Below are 10,942 nucleotides of genomic sequence, written 5' to 3'. Positions count from 1 at the left end.
TCCGTTTGTTCTCAAGGACCGGGAACAGAAATAACCCACTATCTACAAACCTCAAAAGTTCCTCCTCTCCTGTAAGCCTTAAAAAAAAAAAGCCCTCCGCGCATATCTCTTCCTACTGCAATAAGACTGTGAACCAAAAAGTCAGGGCGTGGCCACCCCGTCCTCCCGCCCCGACATCACCGCCCCTCGCATTGTTTTCTCGCATGGTGATTGGCTGAAAGGAAGAAAGAGCCCCGCCCCTGGTCTTATGACTGGAGCCCAAGCGGCGATTTCTGGCTTTCGCGGTGCTGTGGTCGGTGGTCATCTGTGCTTTCGTTTTCCCCGGGTCTGCGAGGGTGTTCGTTGCCATCGCCTGTCAGGTCGTCGCCTGCCCCGCAGGATCATGATGCGCTTCCGCCTCTCTCCGGTTTCGGGGCTCGTCCTGTTCTGTCTGCTCCTGGGTGAGTTTTCGGGCCCTCTCCTTTAGTGTTTTCAACTGGGCCCGGGGGGAAGGGAGGGGGGGTTCAAAGGCCACAACCTGAAAGACTGGTCTGCGGGGAGGCGTTGAGAGACTGAGCAGCTGACACTGGGCGGCGGCGGCAGCCCGATGCGCGGGGCGGAGGGAGGGGGGCGGCGGGGAGCGGGGGGGGGGTGCCTTGAGCAGTGACCTAGAGAAGACCTGGCTAAGGAATGGCCGGCTAGGAGGGCCCTTGAGAGTAAAAATCTTACAAGTAAAGGGATGTGGAGGAGGACGGCATCGGATTAGGCCAGATGAGTGAAGAGTTCCAGACACCTGGCATGGAGGGAACAACTTGGAAAAGAGTCTGGGGGAGCAGGGGAGCAGACACCGAGGAGTCTGGGTTATTTGTCTCAGGGAAGAGTTTTGAAGATGGTGGAAAAACTGTAGCCTGAGAAAGGAAATTTGGAACCGACGGATGACACTGTACCCCAGGGAAATTGTTGGGGGTCAGAGTACAGGGTTCAGATATAGGACAGTAGGGCCTAGGGGGCCAGAGACAGCGTTGGGGGCTTTCTAAGTGAGATCCGAGGCTAGGAGAGACCTGGGTGACAAGATGGGGAACGGTGTGGGGGTTTAAGGATGGTCTTGGAGTTTTGAGAGCAGGGGGATCTAAAGTAGCTGGAGGAACTTAACTGCAAAGAAAATTTATACCTAACCTCTGGAGACAAACAGGATGAGGGAGAACTTTGGGGGGTGGGAGTTAATATCCGACTTATAGGTGTTGAGGATCTTGTGGGTTTTTTTTTCTTTCCCCTGTAACTTTTTGCTACTTCCTCCCCGCCAGACTCCGACAGAGAAATCCCTCCTAGATGCTAAAGCCGGGGGAGCTTCCAAGATGGTAGTTTGTGTATCTGACTTTTGTATCCTACCTACTTTTCTTCAGAGCCTCTTGTTTTTTTTTTCCCCTCTTTTCCCATTGCAATTGGCTTATTTGTGGTAGGTAATAGCCTAAGGATTGGTGGTAAAAGTAAATGGGTTAAGGTTGGTTGTGATCCACCCCAGTAGACTAACATAATAGCCTAAACTTGAACTTTGATCACAGTGTGTTCTCCTGACCTGATTTACTCTGCTTGTTGCTACTCAGTGGCTCTGGCTCTTTGTCCTTTAATAAAGGGATAGAAGGTAAAGACCCAGATTGAAACGGAATAGAGATAGGTACATTTGTAATTCACATTTTGGTGGAATAGAATCCGCCAGAACAGTCTGTTCTCACCCAGTGGGCATTTGGCAATATCATGTAGAGACATTTAAAAAATTTTCCATAGTAGCTTTTAAATTTTTTTTATTTTTGAGATTGTATTGAGATTACATTTTTCTCTTCCCTCATCTCTTCTAAATTCTCCCATATACCTCTCCCTGCTCTCCTTCAAATTCATGACCTCTTTTTAATCTATTCTAATGTCATGCATATATGTATTTGTATATACATCTATACCCTAGAGGCAGTTTTGCATGCCCCTCAGGGCAGTGTCTAGTTAACAGAGGCCCGGGATCCTACTAACCTGCCTGTAAGAACAGCGCCTCTCAGAGTTGTCTCCAGCTTGGTGTGGTGGCACCTCCTTTAATCTCAGCACTTAGGACATAGAGGCAGGCCGATCTCTGAGTCTAGCCTGGTCTACAGAGTGAGTTCCAGCACAACTAGGGATGTTACGCAGAGCAACACCAAAAGAAAAGAAAAGTTACCTCGTTTAACACATTAGTAGTGGCAAGTGTAAGGAGCCCAGCTTTGGAGCATGGCATCAGATGAGTTTATCCAGTAACCAACCATGAAGGACCTTGCGAGGTAGCCTCTGCAATCACAACTTTCCCCAGCAGTACTGAGCTTTTTCTCCTTTTCACTCTCAGCCTTTTGCTTATATACAGTAGAATTTTCCAGAAGCTACATAATACGTGATGATATCACCCCCGCCCCATGACTCCAGTGTTCTTAACTTCCATTTCTAATACAGAAGTGCCAGCAAATATAATTCACCTAAACCAAAACTCTGGGAGGTCTTCCAGAGATGGGTCATTCTGACTCTAAAACATTTGCAGGTCCTTGATCTGGCCTAGCTGACCATATTGTGTAAGCAACTCCTTGTATACTTCTGAAATTGGGCTGTGAGGCTTGGCATGGACACTTCATTCTAACCCTTACATGGGGAGCACTTGCTGCAGGCTGGCTGACCCCACGAGAGGCTTGTTTACAGTGGAAAACACCTTATCAGCAACAAGAACACGTCTGACAAAAGCAGCTATTAACCAGTAATTCCCTGCCAATTGAATCTGCACCAACACAGTGCTGTTATTGTTCAGAGAAAGAAACATAGTTGACCTCCATGTTTGCTTTTGTGCCATTAATTTTTTTTAATGAAACCTTTCGGTTTGTGTTTACAAAAGCAGTCTTTGCTCACTGCAGAAAGTTAACAGGTGAAATAGTACATAGAAGAAATGCTCACACCTAGTGATTTTGGAGTTACTCGATTCATCCTTTTGGGTGGTTTCCAAAGCTGACTCCCTCCCTTCCCAAGTTCAGAAAGAAATCTACAGGAGCAATGTGTAACAACATAGGATTCAAGGGTAAACATTTTCTTGAGTTATCTTTTTTTTATTATTTAATGTAATGTTTTGTCTGCCTGCGTGTCTGTATAGTACAGGTGTGTCTAGCACCCATGGTAATTTGAAGACGGCAGCACTTACGTCCCCTGGAACTGGAGTTTACACAGACGGTTGTAAGCTGCACTGGGAACCAAAACTGGGTTCTCTGGAAGAGTGACCACTAAACCATCTCCAGCCGAGGATCGAGTTTTTAAGTCTAGCTGAAGCCAGGCAGTGGTGGTGCACACCTTTAATCCCAGCATTCGGGAGGCACAGGCAGGCAGATCTCTGTGAGTTCGAGGCCAGCCTGGTCTACAGAGCGAGTTCCAGGACAGCCTGGAATGTGACACAGAGAAATTATGTTTTGAAAAACTAAAAGGAAACAAAAAAAAAAACTACAAGGTTGTGCCAATACCTTGGCTGTAGAACACTTGAACAGAATGTAAGAGGCCCTAGGTTGAATCTGCAGCTTTGTGAAAAAGGCATACCAAAGTCTTTGCTTTAAATAAGTAGAGAAAATATTTTTAGACTTTAAATTGGTGTTTCTCACAGAAATTTATTCATTTATTTGGATTTTTGAGTGCTGGAATTAAAGGCATACACCACCACTGCTCACAGAAAAATTTTCGCTGCCTTTCATTTGAATGACTTATGACCAATGAAAGACTGTGTTGGGAAAAAAGTCTGAATTAGAAATATGAAAAGGGCAACAGGTGAAATTCCTTTCTTAATATCGTTGCTTAATTGTGTTTCCTTAGTGACAGAATTCTGTGGTCATTGATTTTTATAACTAGCTTAGCTTCGGTTTTTGGGTTTTCGAGACTAGACAGGGTTTCTCTTGTGTAGCCCTCACTGTCTTGGAACTCACTCTAGACCAGGCTGACCTTGAACTCACAGAGGTGCACCTGCCTCTGCGCCTCCTGAGTTGCTGGGATTAAAGGTGTGTGTGTTACCATGCCTGGCTTAATTTCTATTTTAAGGGGTCAAATGAGACTTTTAAAAAAGCTTCAAGACCCCTCTTAGAGGTAAGAAAAAGCTTTGATGAACATCCTAAGTGTAGTCCAGGTTGGGGTCGCTCTCTCCCCAGATGTTAATAACTGCCTATTACATTCTAAACACTACAAGCAGATGAAAGGGAGACAGCAATGGACAAGACAGTGGAGGGTCTGCTGTCACAGGATCTCCATTGTAGAGGGGGAAGATAGCCTAACAGGTAAATAATAACATTTTCAAATAGTGACAAGGGCCATAACAAACAGGAAGCAGGTAATGAGGAATGAAAATGACTAGGTGAGATAGTTGGGCGGTAGGGATGCTCTGTGGGTTTAGATTATGTGATCATAGGGCTTTCTAGGATTGAGTGACATTTGGTAGCGACCTTAGTGCTGGAAGGAGGTCCGTCTTACCTGTAACTGTTTGAGGTAATATGGGTGGGGAGGATCTGGAGGAGTTGGGGGAGGGGAAACTATGATCAGAATATATTATTAATTTTCAATAAAAATAAACACATAAAAGAAATTACTTAAGCTAAAAAAAGAATAAAAGAATAAATCTTGTCTCCCAAACTCTTAGGTTACTAGCCTGTTTTCTGTTCTTTACCTTATGGTATTAGTCTCTGAGAGGAGGCAATGACCTTAGCTGCTGGTCTTTCCCATGGCCTTTGTAGCACCAGGCCTAGTGGTTAAAGGTCAGTAAATTTTTGCTAGGGATATTCACTGGGTACTGCAGATAAGATGGTGAATTAGACCACATGTGGGCTTTGTTTTCTGTGGACCACAAAGCCTGTTTTCCAAAAGCTCTTTTGTGTCTTTGGATCAAGAACTTCAAAATTGGTGGTAAGAGTGCAGATCATTATAAGATAATCTCGCATGACAATTCTAGTCTCCCTTACTTGTGCTCCTTCTTGTGGGGTTAGGAGTGACCAGGGTCTTGCTATGTAGCGCTGGAACTCTGAATTCAAACTTAGAGATCCACCAACCTCTGCCTCCTTAGTGCAGGGATTTCAGGGGTGCAGCATCACATTTAGCCCCATTGCTTGGGCATGAGGATTAATGTGGAGAACTAGAAGGACTTGGTGAGAATTAGGTTTTCTCAGCCAGCCAGCATCTGTCTCCTGGAGAGCATCAGAAAGACAAAATGTGAAGCACGGTTTTGTTGTTACTGTTTTTTTCCTACAGCCTTAGCACATTTTGTTTACCTGATAATGTTGAATTCATGGTTCAGTTAAAATTTGTCTCTTTGTAGTAGAGACACTTGAAAGGACAGGCTTGACATTAATCCATTAGTCTTTGGTTGGCATATCTGATAGAGTTATACTATTCAGGTATATTCTGTGTATCTAGCCTTCTTTCCCATTGTCTGTAACCTAGCACTGTTTCACAGCGCTGGAGATGGCTTCAACGACGCGGGTTCAGGAAGGCTGTACTTTCTAATCACAATTTTGTATTAAAGTGGCCAGAGATTCTTCAATTCCAAAAGTGTATTATGAGTACTTGTTGGTACCCCACTGTGAATTGCAAAAGCACTCTGGAGGCCTGCCAAATGCAGCTCAGCAATAGGCACTTTCCATTACTGCAAGAGTCGTCTACCTACTCTCTGACCTTAAAAATAATCAAGGAAGTCATTTCATGGTTTTTAGAATAGTATGTTTCGTTAATTTTAAATGTTGCTTTTTGCATGACCAACATTCATCACTTAAAACCTTATTATTTACTGTCATAGCAGACCTAACAGAAGGAAAAATGAGAGGCACAGTAAACACGAGCAGTTCATTGGATGGAACTTACAAGAAGACCATCCCTAAACAGGGAAGAAGGCATTGGCCTTTATGTCCTACTTTTTTTTTTTAGCGGTCTCATTCCTTAGCCCAAGCTTGCCTGGAACTCACTGTGTAGCCTGAGCTGGCCTAGAATTCATGGCAGTCCTCCTGCCTTAACTTCCTGAGTGCTGGGATTGTAGGCCCTGCCCTGTTTTGTGGAAAACAGAGGACAACTTGCAGGAGTTACTTATCTTTTTTGGTTTTTCGAGACAGGGTTTCTCTGTAGCGTTGGAGCCTGCCCTGGAACTAGCTCCTGTGGACCAGGCTGGACTCCAACTCACAGAGATCCACCTGCCTCTGCCTCCCGAGTGCTGGGATTAAAGGTGTGCGCCACCTCCACCCGACAGGAGTTACTTATCTTGTGTGGGCCCCAGGAATTGAATTTAGGGTGTCAGGTTGGTAGCAAGTACCTTTACCTGCTGAGCTACTTCCCTGGCCCTATGCCTTTTAAGATTTGGTTTATTCTGTAGGTATGTTTTCCTTGCATGTATGTCTGTGTACTACATGCATGTCTGGTGACCTTGGAGTTCAAAGGACAGATTTGGATTCCCTGGGACTGGAGTTGTGAATGGTTGTGAGCACCATATGGGTGCTGAGAATTGAACCCAGGTCTTCTGCAAGAGCAATGCTCTAACCACTGGACAATCTCTCCAGCTCCATATGCCTTCTCTCCTCTCACCGCCCTCCCTCCCAAAAAAACCCCCTTTTGACCAACCTGAAGATAAATGGGTAAAGTTTAGGATAGGGCCTAATATAATGAAAGTAAAGACACAGCTTAAGATGGGAAGGGTCCCTTTCTTGAAGTGCCAGTGTTTACTGAAAGGGAGGCTGTAAACAGGATGTCTAACTTGCTTGGAAAACATCTCTTAGCTCTGAGTGTTTATACCCCATTGAAAAAACCTGTTAGACAAATAGACACTGTAATTCTTGGCAGAGTAACTGGCCCAGAGTCTCACAGCTAGTCAGCGAGGCTTCCTGAGTGGAATTTTAGCTTCGCAGGTCCACAGATGGTTCGCTTCATTGCTTCATTATATTGATTTTGAGGTCACTGTGTCGTATAAATTTTTTATTCTTATTTTCAGTTTTAAAATTTTTATCTGTGTATTTTGCCTGCTTGTATGTCTGTTTATCATATTTATCCTAGTACTTGAGGAGGCCACAAGAGGGTGTTGGATCTCCTGGGACTGGAATTAGAGATTTCTGTAGGCTCTGGGAATCAAACCTGGGTCCTCTGGAAAAGGAACCAGTGCTTTTAACCACCGAGCCATCTCTCCATCCCCTCTTGTAGGGTTTTTTTCACTATCTTCCATCTATATATCTTGTTTATTTGAGGCAGGGTCTCCATGTAGCCCTGGTTGTCCTGAAACTCTGTAGACCAGTCTGGTCTCGAACCCACAGAAATCTACCTGCCTCTGCTTCCTGAGGGCTGGGGTTAAAGGCGTGTGCCAACACTGCCCAGTGGGCCTTTGTTTTAATCTGTGTACTTTTCAGGTACATTTGGGCCAAATAGACTCGAAAAAATCTAGCCACTTTTTTTAATACAATACTTTGTGTTTGGATAACTGTGACTGAGTTCTAAACAAACCTCTAAATGACCTGGTTAGAGCAGTACCAAGAAGATAATTGTGCTCGAATATTGACTTTTGAGGCATGGCCCTTTTCTTTTTTGTGTATGTATGTATATATTTGAGTTTATTTTTGTTTTATTTGCACTGGTGTTTTGTCCACATGTATGTCTCTATGAGCGATTTCCACCCCACAACTGGAGTTACAAACAGTTGTGAGCTGCCATGTGGGCACTGGGAATTGAACCTCAGTCCTCTGGAAGAGCAGCCAGTGCTCTTAACCACTGAGCCATCTCTCCAGCCGTTCTTTTCTTTTGAGAATAAATTTTCAGCTCTATAATCAGATATTCCAGGATATATTTAGCTATGGCTTTTAAAGGCTTTATAGCCTTTAAAATAGTTTGGATATTCTAAAAATCAAGCATAGCAGTTAAATGTGGAATTGGCTTGCTAGAGACATTCTGCTCAAGTGTAACATTTCAAAATTAATCTTTTACTTTATGGGAAAAGCATTATTGCTAGCTTGAAATCTGAGTCACAGTTTATGGAAAGCCTACATGAGGTTTGAGGCAGCATCTACAACATTGCTAAGTTCATGGTTTGGAAGGTCAAAAGAACCGGCTCACCTGTAATTAGACTCAGCTGGGTTTCAGGTCCACGTTGCAGGATAGTTTCATTTTGATTGATTTGTAATCAATCAGTATTTGTTGAAAACCTAATATATATTCCACACTACTAGGAATGATAGGAGATAGAGGATAAGTAATAGATCTTCTCCAATGTGACAGACAAGATAGATGACATTCATAGAAAAGATAGATTTCTAGGGACTGGCTTAGATAGGATCTTATGGTTATAGGTGCAAATTGGAATTCAAACGAGTGATGGAAACACTAGCAAAAGAGAATCTCTTTCCACATATATCACTCAGTCACAGACGTTGGTGTTTTGTTAATAACAAACCGCTTACTGTATTTCAGTTTCCACAGCGTACTAGTTTGTTCAAAGTGACAGTTCAGAAGTGCTGTTTTAGAGCCCTTGCCGGAAGGCGAGACAGGCTTCAGTGATAGAAAATGATTATGCTGAATACTTTTTCAGTGTATTTATTGGCCATTTGTAGATCTTTATTTGAAAATTATCTATCATTTGTCTGTATAATAAAAAATACTGAAAGAACAAAAAAACAAAGGGTAATCAAGATACTGTAAAGTCCACTGAGATGTGCTAATGTGCGCTGTGGACTGCTCTTATATTCACGGGACGTTCTCAGAGAAGTGACTGCTAACTGGAGAGCTGGATAGCATGCAGGCATGGGGTTCAAGGGGTTTTTCGGTTTTATTTGTTTTAGACAGAGGTTGAGGGGGCTTACTATCCTAGACTACAGCCTTGAATCAATCTTTCTGCCTCAGCTTCCCGAGTGCTAGGATTTACGGACGGACGCGCATCACCACACCCAGCTTCAGTCCAGGTTCTCAGTTACAAACAAGCAGGAGAAAGTACCTGTTGGATTTGAAGCAGAAAGGGAATTTACTGAAAACAGCTGGGCAGGGTTAGGGAACACAGACCTGTAATTCTAGGCGGGGAATGGAATTCTTAGCTATCCTGGGAAACTGAGTTCAAGGCCACTCTGAGTTGCTTAGTGAAATTGGCTAACTAGGCCCCTTTTAATCTTGGCACTTGGGAGGCGGAAGCATGTGATCTTGAGTTCAAGGCCATGTTAGTCTACTTAGTGCTTTCCTCCCACTTAAAAAGAAGGGGGAGGAAAGGAAGAAAGACTTAAAACAAGCAAACAAACCAAACACCTCCCACTGCCAGACAGCAACAACAACAAACCCTCAAACTATAATGGGACATTTGCATACTCCCTTGAAACCACAATTCCACTGTTAGATAAATATTCAACACACACAGGTATACCAATATACAAAGAATGTTTACAACAGCATTAGGGATGGGGCAGACTGAGATTGTAAACCTAGTTGTCCATCTACAATACCATATATATATATATACACATACATATACATATATATGTATATATACATATATATTACAACACACACACGATCACCCCATAATCAGAAGCAGTATAATAGAAATAATGAATTAATTACAGTTACACACATCACAGTGAATCTAAAGAAGCCAGACCCAATAGCATAGTAAATTGTTGTTTATATCAAGCTAAAAAACAGGCAGCAGTATCTACCTTGTTACAAGTCAGGGTGGCATTTTACCGTGGAGCTGTAGGAACTTTGAAGGTGGTATAGTCAGCCTTCTTCTCCCTAGGTCGCAAATTCACAAGTTTAATCAGCCATGGATCAAAGTATGAGCAAAGAGCATAGTATTTATGCTTTAAAAGTCATAATATGATTTTTTTTGGTTGCTGCTACCTAGACGACATAGTACAACTATTTACATTCTATTATATGAGTGGTCCAGGGAGGTTTTAAAATATATAGGAGGGTGTGGATGAGCTAAATGCAAATACTTTATATACCATTTTATGTCAGGGACTATAGCGTCTGTGAACTTCGGTATCCTCTCAGATTCCTGGAATCTGTTGAATCTGTTCCCATGGATACTGCGACTGTACTTGGAATGTTCTGCTTCTTGAAGGAGGATTCATTTACTCATGTAATAAAAAAATGAGCTGTACTTAGCACTGAGTACATATTTTCCTTGCCTGTTATGCTGTGTATGTAATATCTTAATAACATATTTTGCTTTTTTAAAGAGAGCAAGGGCTGGCCATGTAGTTGAGTGGTAGCACACTTGCTCCCCAGTTCAATTTTCAGTAACTAAACCACAAAATAAATAAATAATGTATAGAAATAGAAAAAAGTGCATCAATTAATTTACTTAGAAAGAGGAACTCCTTTGGCTGTGTGTACCAAAACTTGGCTCAATACTGGATTGCACTGTTATGGCCAAGTGCAAAACTTCAGCTTCTACCACTCGCTAGTGTCCACCTTTTTCCTGGGCACTTGAACCTGCCAAGCCATTTCCTTAACCATAGAATGCTTTATCTATAGCTGGGGCTCCATTCTCAGTCTTTGTACTTTAAGTCTGGGGTGGAATTCTTGGCTAGGAAGAGTTTAGCTGGAAGGGAGAGTGAGAAAACCAGTGCACACCATTTTCAGTTTGTGTAGCGCAGTGATGTGGGCCAGCCGTTAGAATCAAGCTGAAGGGTACAGCTATTTCACATGTACAGCCTTCCATGAGGATGATTTAAGCCAGTAGAAGAAAGTGGATCTCAAGTGCTAGACACAATAGAAGCTACTCCGAGTGGAGTGAGTGGATGTAGCCTTTGGGCCCATTGGAAACAAGTTCAACCAGATTAAATAAAGGGTGTGTTCTGGGAAAATGGTCTGAGTGATTGAAGCCATAGGGTGGGACAAGATTAAAGATTACTTTGAAAATCAGATAGGAATTAAATTTATTTTGGGACCCAGTAAAAACGTTTAAGCAGGAGTGTTGGAG

General features: G+C 42.9%; 1 protein-coding gene across 3 annotated transcripts in view; it reads left to right on the top strand.

Moving 5' to 3' along the window:
- Positions 1–232: 232 nt before the first annotated feature.
- Positions 233–10,942, top strand: part of Lamp2 (lysosome associated membrane protein 2) — a 53,193-nt gene continuing 42,483 nt past the window's right edge. For all 3 annotated transcript variants that reach the window (XM_085684544.2, XM_048439298.3, XM_048439299.3), the window contains exon 1: positions 233–440. In XM_085684544.2, coding sequence (XP_085540670.1) covers positions 248–440 — 193 coding nt within the window. In that variant the 5' untranslated portion in view covers positions 233–247. The remainder of the gene's footprint in view (positions 441–10,942) is intronic.

Source organism: Myodes glareolus, chromosome X (genome assembly GCF_982192425.1).
Source record: "Myodes glareolus chromosome X, mMyoGla1.1, whole genome shotgun sequence".
Classification (NCBI taxonomy): Eukaryota; Metazoa; Chordata; class Mammalia; order Rodentia; family Cricetidae; genus Myodes; species Myodes glareolus.
Note: the sequence above shows the minus strand (reverse complement) of the source record. Positions and strands in the feature narration are given on the sequence as shown.